Source organism: Aricia agestis, chromosome 7 (assembly GCF_905147365.1).
Source record: "Aricia agestis chromosome 7, ilAriAges1.1, whole genome shotgun sequence".
Classification (NCBI taxonomy): Eukaryota; Metazoa; Arthropoda; class Insecta; order Lepidoptera; family Lycaenidae; genus Aricia; species Aricia agestis.
Genome location: NC_056412.1, coordinates 11,642,793 through 11,665,397, shown reverse-complemented (window position 1 = coordinate 11,665,397; position 22,605 = coordinate 11,642,793). Strand labels below are relative to the sequence as shown.

Sequence of the window (22,605 nt, the reverse complement as noted above, 5' to 3'; positions counted from 1 at the left end):
AAAAAATTTCGTCTTTCAGCGCTGCTACTTTCACAGTGAACTCTCTACAAGGAACACGTACACACCCTAAAGTATTATCACTTATTTTTGTTACACACTGTATAAATTGACCCATAGATGCTGCGGCTGCGGATGACGTCATCGGCATAAATTCCGGTCTCAGGCGCAGAAATGCCGATCCAGTGCACGCAGTACCATAGTAAATCAATACAAAGTAGGGTTGTTGAGGAAGTGATTATGAGGAAGAGGAGGAGGAAGAGGAATTGTCACGCCCAAATTTAGAGGATGCGGATGAGGAAGAGGATATTTTTTGAGGAAGAGGAAGCGGATGAGGAATGGGATAATAGGAAATTATAAATACTAGTGGATCCAAACCAAAAGCCTTTGTCCAGTCTGTACATAACTAGGTACATACATTACACAAAAAAATAATTAAAAGGGCATTTTCCAGTGGACCAAACTATGAATCTAAACCATTCTCAAAACACACACAATAAAGAATCATCAAAATCGGTCCAGCAGTTAAGGAGGAGCTCAGTAACATACACAACACACGCACGCAAAAATAATCGGCCAAGTGCGAGTCGGACTCGTGTACGAAAGGTTCCGTACCGTTGATAATCGTAATGAGTGAATGATACAATTCTCGCGCTCTAGCGTGTGCGTTGCCATGATTAGATACGCGACGAGCATGCGCAGTGAAATTCCTCATAAATTCCTCTTAAATTTTGAGGAAGCGATAGCGGAAGAGGATTTTTTTATTTTTATTTATGAGGATGCGGTAACGGTTGAGGAACCCAAAATATTGCGGAACTTCCTCATTATGAGGAAGCGGAAGAGGAATCCTCAGCAACCCTAATACAAAGCAACAAATCCGTACGCTCCGATTCCGATCCAGTGCACGCGCAGCTTTAAGTACGTACACGTATACGTAGGTAAGATTTATAAGATCAACCAGCTACTATCCAGAAATTTCAGTCGCGGACCGCGGTTACTTTGGGTGGTATCCATAATCCAGTTCTGAAGGTCTAAGTACCTAACGCCTTAACTAAAGTATTCGAATCAAACTCGAATACGTCTGGGTGTCTGGCAGTGTGAAACAACTCTCAAATGTTATGTCCGGCAGTGGATTATAAGATTCCTACTGTTATCCAGAAGATAAAAGGTTAATAAAAATCGGCCAAGTGCGAGTCGGACTCGCGCACGAAGGGTTCCGTACCGATACAGAGCAAAAATGGGCTGAAAATTGTGTTTTTTTGTATGGGAGCCCCCCTTAAATTTTTATTTTATTTTAATTTAAATATTAAAGTACTTACACATATAAAAAAAGAATTTGTGAAAAAAGTGCCTACCTCTTGCGATTATTGATATAGAGCGAAAAAGGCCGAGAAAATCACGTTTGTTGTATGGGAGCCCCCCTTAAATATTAATTTTATTTTGTTTTTTGTGTTTGTTGTTATAGCGGCAACAGATATACACAATCTGTGAAAATTTCAGAGGTCTAGCTATAGCGGTTCTTGAGATACAGCGTGGAGACAGACAGACGGACAGACAACGAAGTCTTAGTAATAGTAGTTTTTACCCTTTGGGTACCCTAAAAATCGAGCTTTATACTTAAGGTTAGGTGACCTTCAAAAGTGGATCTCTCCCAAAAAGCAACCACGATCGAAACTCCATAGTTGCTGGTTGTTCTTACCTCTATAGGAGTGAGCACACAGAGACGGGCCGTGCCGGGGCTCATCGCAAAAATCCGCCCCCATACAATTTGTATGGAAGCGGATGCGCGTATCGCACACTGTGTCGGGGCACAGCGGATTTCCGCTTCCATACAAATTGTATGGAGGCGGATTTTTGCGATGAGCCCTGGCACGTTGAGCCCCGGCACGGCCCGTCTCAGTGTGCTCACTCCTTAAAGGGGTCATAAATTAGGAAAACTTTTGGCTTTCATAAAATGAAGAAGGTCTGGCTGTCGCTGGCTCTTACTCTATAAAAAATACATATAAAGTTTGGGATCACTTCAATGAAACTAAATAATTATTGACATGTCACTATATATTTAAAATATAAAAGTATGAATGTATGTCTGTATGTACAAAAATTTCATTTTAGAGAAATCAACATGTCAACAGTGTTTATTATGCTTAATGCTTAAATTTCACAGAAGCGCAAATATAATATTGTCAAAATTCATCTTGAAGTACCTATATTATAATAATTATGTTCAGCTTGAAGTAAATCACTAAAATATTTAAAATAGAAGTAACAGTAAACTGCTATGTTCTACTTAAATATTACAGTAATTAAAACTTATAATAGCTAGTTTATGCACTTCAGTTTTTATTGCATCAGATGTAACTAAAGTTATACACATCTTTTTGTGTAATAAATGGAGGTTTTTTTTTAAACTATTTGTTCACTAGAGTTAAATTCAATTTAAAATATAAGTCGAATTACATAAACCGGCTGTATTTTTTACAGAAAATGTTATTTTATTTATAATGCTGTGTCAGTAGAACATTATACAGTTTAAAATTGGCCTATGGCATTTTTCTTCAAAATCATGCAATAGTTCATCAATGTCATTGTCAAGATCTTCACTTTGAGCCATTTTCGTCACCATATCACTTATCAGAAATGCTCCTATTGTAGCTTCTTCGTGGTTGTCTTGTATATCAATGTTAACAACATGAACTGGTTGATTATGAATTGACCGTTTTGATCCAAACCATTCTATAACTTGATCGTAAACTCTCTCCTCGCAAGTTATAATGACGTCAAATCTCTCCAAGCTCACTTGGAATTTTTCCGGACACTGTTTTATGCGGCGATTTCTATCGAGCATATGCAAAAGCCCATTTTGAGTGTAATACGATTTATCTTTCTCCAGCAAATCATTGTAAATATCATCGTATGGAACTCCAAACTCGTAGCAATTGGGTCGGTCAGCCGAAGCGCCAGGTAACTTCACTTTCTCTCCGGTGCCGAAAGATTTAACTTTGAATCCCTTCTTCGCTAAAAACGCGTGCGCTTCCATACTCCTATTCATGTTAGATGAGCATACGACGGCCACGTATAAGCTATCCATTTTACAAACAAATGGTGGTCTGGAGATCGCTAACAATCTTCAAAAACTTAAATAATTTGTTAACGTGCAAAATCATCTGTAGGATAAGACGCCAAATTCAGTTACCACACATATTATCATTTTAAGACCCTCGTGTTGTTTCCAAATAAGTAAAGCTTAATAACAATGTTTTTAATGTTTTCTTTTAATAACCATCGACTTTTAAGTTTTATCAAGTGTTAAAACGTGAAACTATGTTACTGTGCGTGAATTGTGAAATCAAAATTATCAAAAAAACAACTGACATTAGCGACTGCTGTCAAGTGTCAGCTATCACATGGCTGTCTTTTTAAAAAAAATCTTCTTATTATGACACTTCGGCTATTTAACCATGGCCAGTAGAGCCCGATGACTCATGAAGTCATGACCACATCTACTATAAAAAAAATCTTGTACGAGACGACCATAGATAAAGTTTTATAGTATATAGATGTAGTCTTAGCCCGTCATCGCGTGGCCATTTTGTGCTTATTTTCATACAAGTAGTGTGCGTTTATTCTATTTGTCGATTGTTTCGAAGGACATCATAATACAGGAAAGAAAGTCAATTAGTTCATGATATCGATTAACTATAGTTCAAGTGATGAGAATCCGTAAACACACGTAAATAGCTATGCAATTTTTATAGCCAAATTATTAATTGATGTGACATTTTTAGCACTAATGCCTTATATAGCACGAATAAGGGATTAATGAACTTACAAATTATCTTTTTAGCTTACAAAAATACCGATTGAAAAGCTCAAAAAACGTTGTTCAAAACTTACGTATTTAATGTGTAATTCACGTGTTTGAGGCATTCTTTGACCATTCTTATGGTTTATTATTTAGCGGAACTACAAAACTCAACAATATCTAGCATTAAATGTTCACTAAAAACCTTTATTACATGAATTATGCAAACTGATTCCTTTGTTATGTCCTAGTAAGTAGGACATAACATTACACGCTTTTGACGCTTATACACCGATATAAGGCTCTCTCCAGTCTATAGTACCTCAATGGAGACGACCTTCCTCATTCCTGCTACCCATACGCCATCTAGTTACTAAAATGGAAACTGTTTGACAATCAAATTAAAAAAATAGGAAAATGCCTCATAATACTTGTGATTCGCGTGATACTAGAAACTAGAATCATGTTAATGTCGCAGCCGACTGGTTTAAATAGCCATTCAATAAAACAGCTAGCCCTTTGACTGAACAACGCCATTCAATCACACGGCTATACGTCGTTTAGCCGACTTGTTGACTACAACGTTCAACACTACAACTAGACGACGCTTAGCCAACTGGTTTGTTTTTGTTTTGGCGGGGGGCTGCGCCTCCCGAGCGTCCGAGCGACCCTTATTTGATGGCGGTCGCCGGCTGCTGCCGCAGCACGCTCGCTCGGATCCCTCTGTGTTGTGGTCTAAGTTCTAACCTAACCTAACCAACTTTTGAACTTTCTAGATTGTGTTTGTCCATTCTTGTTTCTGAATTGTGGCACAGCCCCCCGAACCCCCCTTTCCGGTGGGCTGCGTCCATCCATTTCATAAGCCCGTAATTTCTCCTCGAATATTTGTTGAAATTTTGATTCACTCGTATGTGCCTCTACAATTTTTGTCTCTTTAATAACACTTGTAACTTTTATTAACTACTTTCTTTCCGAAAAACAACCACAAACACCAACAAACACCTGCTAGTTGACGCCATATTGTAAATAAAACGCACCTAGCGCCGCAGCGGTGCGCGCTGAACTACTTCAATTAGACGGCGGCTTTTGAATCAGCTGTAGTGTTGAACGTTTTGAGCGACTAAAATATTCAATATAAAAGCTAAACGTGTGATTGAATAGCGTTGTTCAGTCAAAGGGCTAGCTGTTTGATTAACGGCTATTTAAACCAGTCGGCTGCGACATTAATACTGACGCGTGTAATAACCATAAAGTTAATATACCTAGCGCAATAGAGCAACAATCTCGAGCTGTCAAACGAAACCAAAATTGGTTTTCATCTGTGTGAAAAATATGTGTACATATACACTTACACAAGCATGATTGAACATGAATTCTTAAGAGAATAAATTGTCAACGTGCGGCACGTGCCAACTGGACATCAAAAAAAGAGTGCTGCTGTCATGTATCACAATGAGGAGCCAAACTAAAAGCTCGAAGCAGATGGCGCCACCAGTGACTGGCCTTTGTGCTTACAAGTGTCAAATGAGTGGTTGCGATTTTCTATGTTTTCTTTGTGTTAACGATTTTAAAATATATTCTTTGTTTACTGCGAGCGAGCTGAAAAGTGAGCTTCGTAAGAGAAATGCGTCAGTGGTGAGCAAAAAGCCGATCTGACCGAAAGGTAAACATAGTAATATTTTTAGGTTATATTTCTTATTTCACAATTTGTTTAAATATGTTATCCTCATAAGGAGTTTTTATTTCAAGATTGGAGGCGTATGATCGGAACCAAAACTTTGACGATGGTTTGGGCGATCAAAAGGACAATTCTCTTATCTATCCACACCCTAATACATTCAGAGACATGAACGCCGATTAACTTGTTCCAAGCATCAGCAAGCAGGAAATAATAGAATATCTGTAAAGGTATGTGTATATATTACATTATTAACATTTGTTTACTATCACAGATAAACGTGAAAAATCTAGATATTATTCCATCTTTTTACAGATTGAACACGGAACCAACGGCTAACTTTTATACAAATCTAGACATCTTCTGACCGCCTGTTACTCATGGGACACTATACATTTCGTAAGAAGAATATGCAAAGCTTGCAAAAGTGATGTATTTAGTAGACATTAAAGTCTCTCATCAAGAAGGAGGTGTAGACGTGTAGACTGTAGAGGAATGCTATTGTGAATGTGCTGCAGGAAATGGTGCATTTGCTAAGTACAAACAATATGTCTGTGTCATGGTCATTCATGGCTTACATCCACTATCTTGAACCAGCAGTTTTTGAAAAATAATTGTATAAAAATTATTTAAATAAAACCAAACAATCATTGATATCAGCTTTTATTTATTTTTCATAATACATTCTCTAAAGTTACAACACATGAAACATAAGAAATATTTTACTTGCTATTGGTTAATCGAGGGTTAAATCCTATAATCTTCTCAGTATGAACACATTTTAGTACTTGCTGCAACTGCGGTGCAACAAGCTGCGGAATCCTTAAAGTAACTTTTCTATTAGCAAACATGTCTTGAATTTGCTTCGACTCTTGGTCAATGAGTTTCTAAAATACTAGAGTAGCAATGTCTTACAAAAGATTCTCAGAAATGCGTAACCACTTTTTTGTTCAAAAGACAATGTCAAGTCATATATTCGTTGTCATTATGTATGTGAGATATGCCTGCAGGCATCTTCGAAGTGGCAACGCGTTGCTACCGTAAACTTCCAATCTAGTTACGTTAGTAACATAGGGTGATAAGATACCGTAGCCTATTCCCATTATTTGTCAATCACATATATGATATAGATCTTGCATAATTATGCTAATAAACAGTAAGACCACAGAAGCTCTGTATGTATTTCTTAAAAATGTTTCTTATGGCTCAGCATCTGAAAATATTTGTTATTGGTTTGTTTGTAAGAGGCATGCCTAGGAAATAATAAGTTTGGCTTAGGCTAGACATCATAATTTTACAACTTGCCTGTGTATTTACTTCTTTCAAAATAATCATCTCATCACATCAGTGAAATGAAGTGAACTTAAGCGTGCCATATTCTTTCATTGAAATTCTTTATTCACAAGGCATTTCCCCACTTTTTCTTCACTTTGGGTCTTTGGGAAATATTATATGAACTGTCCAGTTTTTAAAACTCAAAGGACAACATTGAGACATTTTTACGAAAATGGATAAATAATGTCAATTTACGGTCAGTCGACGATGCGACGCCTGTCGGGATAAAAAGGCAGTTTTGCTCCTCATTCACACGTCTCTTTTTACCACGCAGTGTTACTGATAGTGACATCTTATCGTTTTCTACACTTCATAGTAAATTTAATATAGTTAGCTGTAAGCCACCCAAATATGATAAAATCTATCTATACTAATATTATAAATGCGAAAGTATCTCTGTCTGTCTGTCTGTCCCGCTTTCACGCCAAAACTACCGAACCGATTGTAATGAAATTTTGTACACAGATAGTCTAAAGCCTGAGAAAGGACATAGGCTACTTTTTAACTGGAAAAAAGGGTTGTAAGGGGGTGAAAATGCGTAAATTTGTTCAAATTAAGTTAGTTCCAAAAATCCATAATAGATGGCGCCATGCCGTCTCCTACATCGGACTGACGCTTGCTCAAAAGTCTTTCTATAAGAGGTGGTATCACCTTACATTTAGGTTTCGATTTTTTTCGATTGTTATTTCTATTCTACGTTAATAAATAACTCAGTATTTTATCTATGTAGTGAGCAGTGACGTTACCTATCAATGATAAATAGTTTATGGGTAAAGTTGTGTAATGGTAATATACTTATTTATATAATATAATAAATATACTTATATAATAAATATACTTTAAAATTTGGCATAAATAAAGTTTAATTTAAAAAAATGAAACAAGTTATACAGTGCACACTGCACAGCTGTTATTGGGTGTTTTGATTTAAGGGGTACCAGGGTTTTTTTATAAAAGCTTTTGACACCAATTTTGTTGACATCGCGCGCTATAAACTGAAGTCCACGCGGACGAAGTCGCGGGCAACAGCTAGTAAAATAAAATAAAATCTCGCTTGCTCAGGCCTTTGTTTCTCTATTCCGCTAGGTGTGTTAACTTTATGGTAATAACTAATACCTGCCAATGCCAAAATTGCAGACACAAAAAATGATATCTTAAAAAAACCATTGTCAATGTCAAAAATTATCAAATGTCAAATTAGCAGGAAGAAGAAGAAAAATTATAGTATTCTAATTTATAATTTTATAAATAGGTAATTAATTTCAGCGATAATCAGGTTTTTTACATTACTGTTTAAACATTCTACATAAAGCTCTGTTAACATGCTTCGTAACATACGGTCATATCATATCTTTCGTAAATTTTCTATTACCGCATGTTTACCAGCGCAAACATTTCTAACCAATGAATATAAGTGTGCAGAAGCTTGGAATACACAAACTTCTTCTTCATTCATATCTAAAGTAAATCTTAATGATTTTTATAATATATTAGAACAAAGCTACGCATCTAAAGGCGTTCTAAGCGCTATTGACGTGGATATATTCGCCAATGCCGTTAAAGACCCTACGTACTTGGACGAACTAAGAGATCTCCTGCATAAACTGAGACTCACTGCTGAAACGCAGAATACATTGGAATCAACACACCATGCTACTATAAGAAATTACCTTGAATATGGAAATTTATCAGACTTGGTAAACATGTTATGTGATCCATTGAATTTTGGAGTATTTTTAGATTTTTATACAGCTAATATGTTGTTAGATAAATTATTAAGCACCGAACAATATGAGCTTGCTGCTCAAGTGGCATCAACAGTTATGTTACAAGAAGATTATTCTCATGCTATAACTAACAGCCTATGCAAATATGCATGCTACAAGTATTTACTACAACCAAAGCAGGATAGTCCTCCTGTTGAAGATACTAACAAGAAAGTGGAAGAAAAAAAGATAAGAATAAAATTTTTGAGGAATCCATTCTTTGATGATCATTTTGATCTCAAAGATTTACACCTGTTAAGTGGTAAGACATTAGCTTGGATGTCCAGAAAAGACACAGACAATGTTAATAATAATTTACAAATAATTGGTTGGCTTTTTTATAAAAAGTTTGATAAATTTTCATCAACTGTGGAAGAATTGTGTAAAATATCTACATTCAAGTTATATCAAGAAGTATTAGAGCTTGTCAATACACAGTTACAAACTTTAAATGATGATGATAAAAACTTAATACAAACAAGTGTTGAACTGCTCAATTCAGCTTCTGTAGCTGAAGTCAAACTAGAAGATTCAATGAAAAAAGAAATTGAAAATGCTATCAACAGATTACAAAATAAAGATATTTCCTCACAAAAAGAGGTAGGTTTATTTTTTTTAAATAATGACTTGATTATATGTAAGTAGGTACCTATATTTAAATAATTATATTTCAGTTTACCTTTAAAAAATTATATCTCATTACAGCTATTTGGAACATGGGTCAAAATCAGAGAAGAAAGATTAGAAGAACAAGCAAAACGTTTAGATAGAGCTAAAAGAGTTAAGGATATTGAAGAAAAACAGAAAACAATAGTGGTAGAAGAGCAAAAGTTATGGTTCTTTGAAAATGAAGAAAAAATTGACTTACAGATTGAGGAAAAAGAAGAAAAGAGCCAGATAACAACTTCCAAAACCACAAAGGAAAAGAATGATGAAAATTATATTCCACCTGAAATATTACCTAAAAAGAGATCTTAAAGCATTTAGTGAACACAATTAGAAATATATATGTGTAGTAAATAATTGAAGTAATTTGCATACATACATTTTTATTTCTTTCATAATTTTACATATTTATTTTATAGAAAGACTTATTTACTGACCATAAATGCTTAAATAATAATATAAATTGCTTATTTTTAAGAATATTCATTTTAAAAATTATTGATTTGACATCTCATTTTGTAACTGAGCCAAGTCTATTTTAATTTTTTGTAACACATCTTCGGTTCTCTTGGACTTTTCTGTTTTGATATTGTCCTCTAAATCTACTATGTCTCTAGACAATGTCCCAGTTTCATTGACTAGGGAAACAATTGTGTTGCATTCAGAATGCAGAAGGGCCAACAACTTGTAAGCTTTCTTGGCTTGATCATCTTTCTTTGCATCCTGGAATATAAAAATAATGTGAATTATGATAAAAATTTAGATTTTACTGACAGTCACAACAGTTGCAAATTGCAAATATTACACTCTTGGATTTTAAGAGTGAATCTCTTTTTAAAGGTTTCCGGGTCATAATTCTCTTGTGCCCAGTTAATGACTTTTTTGACAAGAATTTATCTATTCACTATCACTTTTGCAATCAAAATAATTGCCAATACCAAGCCAATGCTAGCATGTAAAAACTTAATAATCAACAATGCTATACTGTGTGTATTATAGGGGTTAGTGTATACTGTACTCGGCGAAACATGGCGGTTGCAGTCATTGACTCCCTGTCAAAAACTTCTCATTTTCTATATAAACAACTAGCTGTTGCCCGCGACTTCGTCCGCGTGGACTTCAGTTTATAGCGCGCGGTGTCAATAAAATTGGTGTCAAAAGCTTTTTCGAAACCCTGGTACCCCTTAAATCAAAATACCCAAAACAGCCGTGTAGTGTGCACATAATATTTTTTTTTTAATTAAACTTTTTTATACCAAGCTTATTTAGCGTTACACAACTTCGCTGCATTATACAACTTGAGCTTTGCCCAATACCCATAAACTATTTAGTATTTATTATCGGTTGACTGTTGTTTCTGATATCTATGTTGGTACGTGAGTTATTTAATAACATACTATAACAATCGAAAGAATCTAAATATTAACTCGACATGTTTCCACCTCCTCTTATAGAAATACATATGAGCAAGCGATAGCGCGATCTAGGCGACTCTTGGCGCCATCTGTTCTAGTTTTTGGAACTAACTTAATTTGAACAAATTTACGCATAAACACCCCCTTACAACCCTTTTTCCAGTAAGAAGTAGCCTATGTCCTTTCTCAGGCTTTAGACTATCTGTGTACAACATTTCATTACAATGGGTTCAGTAGTTTTGGCGCTGTTGTTTTTGAATTTGATATCTAAGTTAGTAGGTGAGTTAATAGTTAGTAACGTGTATAACAATCGAAAGAATCGAAAAGAATAACTCAACATGGTACCACCTCTTATAGAAATACGCATGAGCAAGCAATAGCGCGATCTAGGGGACTCTTGGCGCCATCTGTTTTGAGTTTTTGGAACTAACTTAATTTGACCAAATTTACGCATTTTCACACCCTTACAACCCCTTTTTCCAGTTAAAAAGTAGCCTATGTCCTTTCTCAGGCTTTAGACTATCTGTGTACAAAATTTCATTACAATCGGTTCAGTAGTTTTGGCGTGAAAGCGAGACAGACAGACAGACAGACAGAGATACTTTCGCATTTATAATATTAGTATAGATGAAGTGTCAGATGTTGTCAATTGCGATTTAAATAGAAAATGACAAGTTTTTTGACAGGGACCTACTGCCATGTTTTGCCGAGTACAGTATAGTAAAAATATAAACTCCTGTGTATTTTCTACCCGACTGCCAGGAGTTATTATTATTTTGTTTATTATTATTATTAATTATGTTTGTAATTAACTTACTTTGAATAAGGTTTCGTCAGCAACAGCAAAACACCTCTCTAACTGGCCTTCTAATGTGTTAATCTCCTTTTGAAGTTGTCTTGTGTCTTCCAAAATTTTTTTTATTTCTGCATTTTGCTTGTCAACATTACCAATTATCTCTATAATTCGTTTGGTATAGATATTCCTACAAAATATGCAAGAATGGCAAATAAGCTGACTCTATAACATCAATGTTTCATCTTTAACATAATTTATACTAACCTGTGTACGCTGGTTCCAAAACTAATTGCAATGACTTAGCATTGCTTTAAAACAGTGCAATTAAAAAAACACAACAAATAGCAAACAACTTTAAACAAACCTTTTATTTCCGGATTTTAGTTTTTCATATCTTTGTTTTAGTTGGTTTCTTAATTCTTCTTTCTTCTCACATTCTTCTTTCATACTTTTAGCAGTTTCTTTTACTGATATCAGTATTTTCTTGCATTTGTTTCTATCAGACTGCATTAAAAATATTATAAGACAGTAAATATTTTAATGAAGTAAGTCTAATGTATTATTACGGTATTAAAGTTGGTGGAAAAAATAAGTAAGCTAAAGAAACAGCTTCGATACTTACATCATTCAATGATTTGGCATTTTCAATTTTTTCAATTTCCAATTTAAGTGACATGTTCTTAGAAGTTATTTCTTCACTTTGTCTATGTAGAACAGCAATGTGTTCATTTGCTTCTTCCATCAGATTTTCTGACACCGAATCTGTGTCTGTTACACCTATACTCATTAAAGTATTTTGTATGTTTTGCAAATCAGCTTCTGATCTTTCACACATTTTGAGAGCCTGAAAATTCCACATGCTAATTAATAACTTTTTTATTTAGTCAAAAAAGAAGACAAACGAGTTTTATTTCTAGGAAAGTGTTACAAACACTATAAAAATATAACATAAAAAATAAAATAATCATAGGATTTTATTACATTCTATAACTTTACTTAATAAAATATAAACTCTTGTTACCTATATAAACAAAAAATACCTGTGAATATTCCATGTCCATAACATTTTTTTCACTTTCTAGTAAATCCAATTTTTGTCTCAAAAATATTGTGTTTTCCTTTAGCTCTTTAAGAGTTTGTTTTGGTTCATTTGTCTCTTCTTCTTGAACTTTTCTTTCCTCTACTTTCCAATCTTCATTGTCAACATTAACTGTCTCATCTTTTATTTTTTTAACATTCTTAAGTTCATTTATTCTGGCCAAAATATTAATGATTTCAGAAGATTTATCTGCATGATCTAAAAATTATGACAATGCTTTATTTCAACTCAAATAATCGTCAGGAACTGATGATTAGAAAACTTACCATTTTTTACACAAAATTTTTTATAATTTTTATTGTTTGATTTACAGCATGGTGGTATCCATATTGAATTTAGGTCTTCACCTATTTTATTGCTAATTTCTCGAAAAAGCGAAGGTTTTGCTTCTCTTGTTACTGCCTTTGATATTTTCTTGTCTTCTCTTGGTAGTTTTTCAATAAGAAACATAAAAACTTGTCTTAAATCGTTTTCATTATGATAAAGGAAAGTTTGATAACCAACATCATTTTTATATCCCAAATCCTAAAAATTTTTTTAAGGTATCAAACTTTTTCCATACATTAGGATTATATTTACAATTAGTGCTAGTTTTATTTACAGTTCTGTCAGTCTGAGGTTTCAATTGATATATTTTACCTTACATATAGCTGCTACATGAGATGCAACTTCTATTCTTTGAGAAACACCTGGAGGCAGTTTAAGGGGCACCTTTAAATTAGGATCAATGGCTGAAATACATTTTGAGGCAGATTCTATTATTGTTTCTTCCGTGAGCGTGCAGATGTTGGTGACGTCGTCTTTTATTTCACTGAAACAGTATGAAGGGTAAGTATAAAAAAATAAAATTTCTATATTTTTCAAAATAACTATACAATAACTAGCTGTCCCGGCAAAATAATTTTAGGTATGAAAAATAGATGTTGGCCGATTCTCAGACCTACTCAATATGCTCACAAAATTTCATGAGAATCGGTCAAGCCGTTTCGGAGGAGTATGGCAACGAAAACTGTGACGCGAGAATTTTATATATTAGATTTATACTTACATATTTAATTGACGCAAGAAATGTAAAATTATTGAATCAACTTCCTCCATAGTGTATACTAGTATAGCCTTACAGTAATATGTTATAATTTTTATACTAAAATTTCTATGTAAATTTTATTTATTGTTTATAATAAAATAAATATTAATAAAATATCGTCAAAAGGCAAACCAAACAATATCAAACTTCAAAGCTGTTGCAATGTCAAACCATTGATTTTTTTTTTTTTTTTAATTTATTGGGAGCTGGAAACGAGTCCTTTGCTCCAAAAAAAATACAATAAAAATACAAAATACAACAGATTAAAATTAAAAAAAAGGAATGTCTTTCTTCTATGTTGGTTCTCACCACAGGCTCTCACCAATGTTCACACTAAGCACTATTTACAAAAAAAAAAAACAAAACACTACGGTACCTATTTACAATTATTTTTAAACTTTTTCCATCGTTGAGCATATATAACGGTATAAACATTTGAAGAAATTGTAATTAGACAGTAAATCTTCTGGGCGGCGGGGTACACTTATATCTTCATCTACAAATTTTATCTATTTCAGAGCAGAGTAAAATTCTGTCCAGACCTAGTGCTTTGCAATCAAAGATTATAGGTTTGAGGTCAGCATCATTTTCTAAGCATTTGGGGCATTTTGCATCATCTAAAATTCTTAATTTATGGAGGTGGGAGGGGACCAAGCAATGTCCAAATCTCATCCTTGTTATTACTGATATGAATTTTCTTGATTCAAACTGTACAGTGTAATACCATGGGATTGAAAAATCTTTCTTTATGTCACTGTACCATTTACCCTTATTAACCTTTACTATATTCCAGATTCTTTTCCATAGCTCAAACATTTCATCTTTGACAGTCAAAAAGAGGTCTGTAAATGGCACTTTTATGATGTCCTTATGATCCTCATCTGGTGGTCCTCTAGAGGCTGTATCCACCCTCTCATTTCCAGCAATTCCTCTGTGGGAGGGAACCCATAGAAATTCAATATTAATGTTATTACTGACTAATTCATGTAGAATGTTTTTGATCTTAAAAATTAAATAATTACTTTTGAAACTTAAATTACTATTATCTAGAGCTACTAACACACTTTTACTATCTGATATTACAAGAAAATTATTTACATATGACAAAGTTTTTATATATTGTAATGCCATATAAACAGCATAACATTCGGCTGTGTAGATAGAACACATATTACTGATTATAAAACATTTGGTAACATCCAGAAATTCATCATAATAAGCCGATTTAACCTCATCTATAGTTTTCGACCCATCTGTATAGATTTTGTAAAAGTCTGTTTTCTTTTCTATAAAACTGAGAAAGTCGGTCTTACCATAGATGTCTCCAGTTGTTACCAAATATTTTTTCTCTAGAGAACCTTCAAAGTTGTCATAAATTGGCCATAGACCACTAGAATAAATGTCATTTGTCATATTTAAAACCAACTAAAAAGCGCGGGAATCTTCGAAAAGGGCGGTCGTGTTTTCTGGAAATTTTTAATTTTTGTTTTATTTATTGTAAATATCTTCGTTAGTTAGTTTTCTTTTTATCTTATTATTAGTTTCTTTTAGTTTTTATTTTTATTTGTGCATACTATTTGGTAAGTTTTTTGTATATATTCTGTAAATATGGATGAGGACCCAGGGGGGCTGGAAGGCCCCCCTGTTGGCCAATTTATTACTATTCATACTACTGAAAATGTAAATGACTCAAGTATGGACACAGATTCGTCCGTTAATAATAAATCTACAAACCGCAAACGCCCTGCCTCATCTAGGCGAGTATGCAGAAAATGCAATAAAAAGATTAGGAAAAATCCTGACAAAACAAAACCTGACATCAACTGTATGTGCTTGAGTGACACGGAAAATAAAGAAAACCTGAATAATATCCAAGAAGTACATACAGCTGGCGTCATTGAAAAACATCAGGGCTTGGTGAATCCTCGTGTTAGTCGTTTGTTGTACACGGACACTGACTCTACACCTTATGTAGTACATGTGCAAAAAGAAATATCATCTCCTAATGGAAACTGCACTTTACATCCCGTCGAATTTGGTCGCTTCCTTAAAAACCATAATATTAAGAATATAGAAAACGGTAGCCTTAAGAGAATTGGCAGGAATAGATTGTCATTATCTTTCTCTGTATTTTCTGATGCAAATAATTTTATTACTAATGAGAATCTAAAACAGAACAACTATAAAGTTTTTCTTCCATCTTTTCAAGTTAGTCGTGTTGGCTTGGTTAGAGGTATTCCAGCCGATTGGTCTGATGATGACATTTTGGCCAATATTACTTTACCATATGGTTGTGGGGACATTTTGAAAGTAAGACGCTTAAAGAAAAAAAACATTGTAAATAATACTGTACAGTTTGTAAATACAGAATCAGTTGTTTTTACATTTGATGGCCAAGTATTACCAAAAAGAATTTTTATGTGTTATAACTCCTTGCCTGTTGACTTGTACATCTATCCCACCATACAGTGTTACAATTGCTGCAGGTATGGGCATGTTAAGTCACAGTGCAGATCAACCCCCAGATGTTTCCGTTGTGGTCAGAGTCATTCTGGTGAGAAATGTTCTGTAAATATAGATTCTATTTTCTGTTGCCTTTGCCAAGCTTCCCATATAGCCACAAGTAAGAATTGCCCTGAGTTCCAACGACAAAAGTTAATTAAAGAGTCCATGGCTCACAAAAACTTATCCTATGCCGAAGCATCAAAACTCCACCCTCCTATTTCTAAATTATACTCAACAGTTTTAACCTCTTCTAGTCCATCCCCTTCATTTATAGACTCTCAAAAACATTTCTCATCGGTCACCAAAAACTCTGCAAAGAGGACAACCACAGAGTCATATAAAAAAACAGTCTTCCGACAACCTAGAACACCACCAAAGTCAGTAGGTGGGTATGATAAAACTGCTCATTTTAACTTAATTAAAGATTACAGTCCCCCATCGGGTTCAAATGGCACTGCTTTGCCTTCAAATGGTGATAATAATAATATTTCTGTGCCCGAATTAATTACAGCTATAATTAATTACCTTACTCAGTCAAATATTTTACCGTCATCAGTTTCACCGTCCAACGTAGCCTCTGTAAGTAACTCACCTGAAATTAACTCCCACTATGGATTATCTAATCCAGTGGAATTGTCGCAGTGCAGTCAGCAAAAAAAATGAAGTCATTTATTTAATAAACAAATATCACCCTCTTATCTTTGCTCTCCAAGAAACATGGCTTAAGCCAGAATCTCTTTTTAAGATTCCTGGCTATGCTTGTTTAAGAGAGGACAGATCTGATGGGTATGGCGGTGCTGCCTTACTCATCAATCATCGTCATTCATTTGTACATATTTCTCTTCCATCACATAATCCAAATATTTCTATAATAGCAGCATCTGTAAATAACATCTGTTTTGTCTCATTGTATATTCCACATCCATCCTATTCAATATTTTTAGAAATTAAGAACATAATTAGTCTTTTGCCAAATCCTTTTGTAATACTTGGGGATTTTAATGCCCAACATTTGTCGTGGGGTAGTAGTAATAACAATCAGTGGGGTTTTGAAGTACTAGATTTATTAGATTTCCATAAGTTATGTATTCTCAACACAGGGTTCCCAACACGGCAAACTGCACCTAATGAGGGTTATAGTGCCCCTGATTTGTCTGTTTGTACTTCAAATTTATCTTCTCTTTTACACTGGTCAGTTCTATCATCTAGTCACGGTAGTGATCACTTCCCTATTCTTCTGTCTCTCCCCTGTAAAAATAAAAAGCAAAATCATCCTACTAATTCATCATCATTAAAATATAACTTAAAAAATGCAGAATGGGAAAAGTTTTATCATACACTAAAAAATAAACTACCCAATCTTCCTAGTATATCACCAGGTAATGAATCTGTTTGCGCTGATGCTCTAGCATCTGCTTTGATTGAATCAGCTGATGAAACTCTTCCTATTAAGAAAACACCTAAATGCTACATTCCATCACCTCCTTGGTGGGATAATGACTGTTCATTCGCTATACATAAAAGAAAACAGGCTGAAAGAGAATATAATAATAATTCTACCTTTGAAAACTACGATATTTATTGTAAGTCTGTTAACGATGCAAAAAAAATATTTAAGAAAAAGAAGTCTGCAAGCTGGAAAAAGTTTTGTGAATCTATCTGTCCGGACACACACGCCTCTATAGTTTGGAATAATATTAAAAGGTACAGGTCAGCATATAAACCTCCTTTTCATCCTATGCCAGACTCTTTAGCCAACGATTTTTTAAATAGATTAGCACCTCCTTCTGTATCATTTCTCCGTCCATCACCTTTAGGTGAAGTTAGCCTTAAAGATCTTAACTCGCTTTTTACTCTTCAAGAGTTAAAAGGTGTTGTGACAAATTTAAAAGACTCGGCTCCGGGCATCGATGGTATCCCATACTCTTTTTTTAAACACGCTTCAGATGAAATTTTAAATTATTATTTGGATTTGGTTAATTTAATGTTAATAACGGGTAATATTCCAAATTCATGGAAAACACAAAAGGTTATTCCCATTTTAAAACCTGGAAAACCTCCGTCTTCAGCTTCTTCCTATCGCCCCATAGTCTTATCATCAGTGTTATTAAAGATTGCAGAGCATCTCGTAAAGAACCGTCTGGAGTGGCATATTGAAAAATATAAACTTCTTGCCAAAAGTCAATATGGATTCCGTAAAGGAAAAGGTACTATAGATAATTTAGCTCTTTTTATCACTGACGTTCGTATTGCTTTTTCAGAAAATAAATCAGTTTTAGCAGCTTTTTTGGACATAAACGCAGCATATGATAATGTAAGGATAGATATTCTCAAACGAAAGTTAGATTTATTAGGTGTTCCGGAAATTATAAGTAATTTTATTATAAACATTTTATTGGAAAGATTTATTGCTCTGCCTTTACAAGATACAACGTCGACGGAGGTGCGGGTTGTTGATAAAGGGCTGCCCCAAGGCTCAGTGATAAGTCCTCCTTTGTATAATATTTATTCGTCAGATATAGAGGATGTAGTGTCTAGCGTGACTTCAGATTTGGAATCATATATGTTAACAGATATAGATGGTGAATTGTATCTTCTGCAATACGCCGATGATTTAACAATTTATGTAATAGATCAATCTATTGAAAGGGCCTCCATTAGACTGTCGCGAGCCCTAGCACGTCTAAAGGTATGGTTAGATGAGAATGGATTAGATCTTTCAGTTAAGAAGAGTTCCGCTGTACTTTTTACCCGTATGCGCTTTCCTCCTCCAGTGGTGGTAAAATATAATGGATTACAAATTCCAGTTGACAAGGAGGTCAAATTTTTAGGCGTAATTTTAGATTCGAAACTTAATGGTAATGCCCATAATGAGTATATTGCGTCGAAGTGTGAACGTACGTTAAACATAATTAGATGTTTATCTGGAGTGTGGTGGGGATCTCACCCGTTTAATCTAAAATTGCTGTATAACGCTTTAATAAGAAGTGTTTTAGACTATGGTACATTCCTTTTAGAACCTTGTAACGTAGCTGGTTTTAAACAGTTGGATAAGATACAGGCAAAATCTATGAGGATAATTTGTGGAGCCATGGCATCATCGCCAATAAATGCATTGCAGGTAGAATGCGGTGAACCACCGCTCTATCTAAGGCGGCAATATCTGGCTGACAAGTTTTTTATTCGTTGTTTGCAATTTTCAAACCATCCCCTTATTCCGAAATTAAAAAAACTGTTAGATTTAGTAAATAATAATCAATTTTGGTTGCACAAATCTCGCCCTTGCTTAGTTAATAGCTATATTCGTTATTTGTCGCTTGATGCCCCTACACATAGATTACCTGTTTTCCCGCTTTTTAACTCATCCTTTGAATCCCTTGTTTTAAATCCTGATATCCGTTTTGATATAGGAATTAAAAAATCTGATAAATATTATGCAAAGCCTTTTTTTAATTATTTAACAACGAATAATTGGCATGGTTGGCATCACATTTACACGGATGCCTCTAAAATATCAGTAGATAATAATAATTGTGTTGGAGTAGGTATTTACCATCTCCAATACAATATAGTTCAAAAAGTTAAATTTCCTCCACAAACTTCAGTATTTACTGGTGAATGCTTTGGTCTTTTTAAAGCAGTTGACTACATATTACTAGCAAAGCTTAAAAACACTGTAATTTTTACTGACTCTTTGAGTGCCCTGCAAGCATTGAGTAGATTTACGTTTAGATCAAAATGTTTTCCCATAATCATAGAAATCAGAAACCTTTTGCACAGGTGTATTGTCAGTAATTTGTCTGTTACATTTGTTTGGATTCCAAGTCATTGCGGCATTCTTGGAAATGAGGAGGCAGATAGACTGGCCAAAGATGCGGTTTCTTGTGGAGATGTGTTTCCGTATGTGAATTATTGTCACGACTTGCCGTCTCTTGCCAAGAACTTTCTCCAACTGGATTGGAGTAAGGACTGGGCAGTAAGTAGTCAAAGAAAAGGTGTTCATTATAAATATATACAACCTGAGATTCAGTTTAAGCCTTGGTTCTTCAAAATAAAGCTATCAAAAAGTACAACTTCATCTATAATTAGAATGAGGTTGGGACATGTCATCACACCGGCGCACTTAAAAAGAATTCGGATTCGCAACGATGATGCATGCGATTGCGGTTTGGAAGTGGGTGATTTAAATCATATTATTCTTTCCTGTCCTCTGTATGATCACTCCTGTCTATATGATAACCTCTCCTCTATATCTATACCCTTTCCGACTTCTGTTCCAATATTATTAAATTCATGTAATAAATTAGTTTATTCTTTTTTATCTCAATATTTACGTCACAATTTAATAAATATTTAATATATTTTATTATGAAACTTTCTAACTAGATCCAAAATCCTAAATTCCGTACTTACTTTGTTTTTCCACCGCCTATTCCCTACCTTTGTTTATGGCAAAGTACACCCCAGTGTCAGTGCCAATTTCCAAAAAAAAAAAAAAAAAAAAAAAAAACCAACTGTAACAAAGTCGGCATCTGTGGCAAAATCCTTGTAGAAATAATTTGTGATGTTATTACAGAAGAATCTAATAAACTAGTTATTTCCTCAGATACTTTAAGTTTTCTTACAGGAAGTGAGGACTTAATTGCAATCATCTTAACAAAGTATTTCTTAGCTAACATGAGTCGTCTCAAGAATAAAGGAGGAATATAAGTTTCAACTTCCATTGAGTTTATAGGGGTGGATTTCATCGCACCAGTTATAATGCGCAGTGCTTGATTTTGAATGATATCTAACTTTTTTAGAAGACTAGCGCTAGCATTAATATATGCTAAGCAACTATAGTCAAAGTGGCTCCTAACTAAACTTTTATACAACATTGAGAGAATTTTTGGATCAGCACCCCAAAAAACTCCTGCTAAACATCTCAATATATTGAGTCGCTTGTAAGCTTTATTACATATATAATCTATATGTACATTAAATTTAAGTTTGTTATCTAAAACTATACCTAGAAATTTATGTTCATTTACTAGTGAGATGATTTCATTATTACATTTAACTTGAACATTACATTGACTTTTACCAAAAGTCATAACTGAGCTTTTTGAAGAATTAATATTTAGTTTTAGTTTGTTATTATAATAATTTAACAGTTGCTTAAGAGCTAAATTAATATTATAATTGGCCGAGCGTAGTAGACGATTAATACAATAGATAACTATATCATCAGCATATTGTAGAACATTAACACCTAATACTTTTACATATTTACAAATTTGTGATGTATATAAATTATACAGGATTGGAGACAATATCGCTCCTTGCATTAAGCCTTTATGTGCAAATTTTGGACCATGTAGTATATCATTAAATTTCACATAGACAAGACGGTGATTTAAGAATCTATATATCCAATTTAAAAACCTACCAGGAATCCCCAATTCACTTAAAACCTTAATAAGTACAGACAAATTAACATTATCATATGCACCTTGCACATCTAAAAATACACAAATTGCATTTGAATGAGCCATTATAGAATTCTTAATATCATTTATAAATGAAACAAAGCCATCAACTGTACTTTTTCCTTTACGGAAACCTAACTGAAAATCTGGTAATATTGAATTAGTTTCTGTAAAATAGTCTAACCTAACTTTTATCATATTTTCAAAAACTTTTCCAATGCATGAAGTGAGTGATATTGGACGGTAAGAATTATGATCATGGATTGGCTTATCTTTTTTCAGAATGGGCAAAACACACTGAGTTTTCCACTCGTCGGGAATAACTTGTTTGGACCATAGGTGATTGTAGATATTAAGAAGAACTGCTTGTGCATTTTTGTGTAAGTTTTTAATCATTAAATATGGAAAATTATCCAGTCCAGGAGTAGAATCTCTTCTTGACATTAAGGAACTATAAAATTCATCCCAGCTAAAATCTTTCATAAAGAAGTTGAAATATTCACTATCATTATTACTTTTAAATATATCTTCTAATGAACTTTCACATTCTTCATAATTTGTAAATTTGTCTAAAAATTCTGGTACAAAACTATCACATTTACTATGTATGCTAGAATCTACACGCTTATATTTTTTGATAAAATTCCAAATATTCGTGACTGGGGTGTATCTATTAAATGTAGAGCATAAATTTTGCCAACTTTTTCTCTTTTCCTCTTTTATAATCCTTTTTTTGAGTGCATCTAATCTCTTATAATTTATATAATTTTCCATACTTAAATTACTTCTATATTTTTCCAAAGCTTCTCTACAATCCTTTACAGCCCTATCACAAATATCATTCCACCACGGAGCAGGTACCTTTTTTTTAAATTTTTTAGATGAATTAGTTATTATAATTTTTGGAACACATTCATCTCTTAAAGTGTTTAGTAGATCACAGAAATGATTATAACTTTCTAAAGGATTTTGTAAATTATATTCAAAATCT

The 22,605-nt window shown here is 33.8% G+C and overlaps 3 protein-coding genes and 2 long non-coding RNA genes across 6 annotated transcripts; 2 read left to right on the top strand and 3 right to left on the bottom strand.

The window, feature by feature from the left end:
• Positions 1-2,452: 2,452 nt before the first annotated feature.
• Positions 2,453-3,293, bottom strand: LOC121728834 (RNA polymerase II subunit A C-terminal domain phosphatase SSU72). Its single transcript, XM_042117141.1, has one exon. The coding sequence runs from the start codon at positions 3,083-3,085 to the stop codon at positions 2,507-2,509; it is 579 nt and encodes a 192-aa protein (XP_041973075.1). The 5' UTR covers positions 3,086-3,293; the 3' UTR covers positions 2,453-2,506.
• Positions 3,294-5,398: 2,105 nt separating this feature from the next.
• Positions 5,399-5,849, top strand: LOC121728838. The gene is made up of 3 exons (XR_006035874.1): positions 5,399-5,434; positions 5,549-5,707; positions 5,793-5,849. It is a non-coding gene; the product is annotated as an uncharacterized LOC121728838 (long non-coding RNA).
• Positions 5,850-8,048: 2,199 nt separating this feature from the next.
• Positions 8,049-9,618, top strand: LOC121728832. Its single transcript, XM_042117139.1, has 2 exons — positions 8,049-9,178; positions 9,284-9,618. Exons 1-2 carry the CDS (start codon positions 8,135-8,137, stop codon positions 9,554-9,556), a joined length of 1,317 nt encoding a protein of 438 aa, XP_041973073.1. The 5' UTR covers positions 8,049-8,134; the 3' UTR covers positions 9,557-9,618.
• Positions 9,619-9,715: 97 nt separating this feature from the next.
• On the bottom strand, positions 9,716-13,671 carry LOC121728831 (coiled-coil domain-containing protein 22 homolog). Its single transcript, XM_042117138.1, has 8 exons — positions 13,603-13,671; positions 13,194-13,365; positions 12,821-13,079; positions 12,496-12,752; positions 12,078-12,299; positions 11,820-11,959; positions 11,477-11,642; positions 9,716-9,967 (listed from the first exon to the last, which is right to left on the bottom strand). The coding sequence occupies exons 1-8, from the start codon at positions 13,650-13,652 to the stop codon at positions 9,740-9,742; spliced, it is 1,494 nt and encodes a 497-aa protein (XP_041973072.1). The 5' UTR covers positions 13,653-13,671; the 3' UTR covers positions 9,716-9,739.
• Positions 13,672-17,188: 3,517 nt separating this feature from the next.
• LOC121728836 lies at positions 17,189-18,356 on the bottom strand. Of its 2 annotated transcripts, none has more exons than XR_006035872.1 (2): positions 17,707-18,356; positions 17,189-17,394 (listed from the first exon to the last, which is right to left on the bottom strand). It is a non-coding gene; the product is annotated as an uncharacterized LOC121728836 (long non-coding RNA). The 2 variants fall into 2 exon arrangements; XR_006035873.1 differs by having other exon boundaries at positions 17,871-18,356.
• Between the last annotated feature and the right edge of the window lie 4,249 nt (positions 18,357-22,605).

Coding starts and splice junctions, on each gene's coding strand:
- LOC121728832 (XM_042117139.1), top strand. CDS start 8,135: ATGCTTCGTAACATACGGTCATATCATATCTTTCGTAAATTTTCTATT. Junction 9,179..9,283: donor ATATTTCCTCACAAAAAGAG/GTAGGTTTATTT, acceptor ATCTCATTACAG/CTATTTGGAACATGGGTCAA.
- LOC121728831 (XM_042117138.1), bottom strand. CDS start 13,652: ATGGAGGAAGTTGATTCAATAATTTTACATTTCTTGCGTCAATTAAAT. Junction 13,366..13,602: donor TTCTTGCGTCAATTAAATAT/GTAAGTATAAAT, acceptor ATACTGTTTCAG/TGAAATAAAAGACGACGTCA. Junction 11,960..12,077: donor ATGCCAAATCATTGAATGAT/GTAAGTATCGAA, acceptor TTTTTAATGCAG/TCTGATAGAAACAAATGCAA.
- LOC121728834 (XM_042117141.1), bottom strand. CDS start 3,085: ATGGATAGCTTATACGTGGCCGTCGTATGCTCATCTAACATGAATAGG.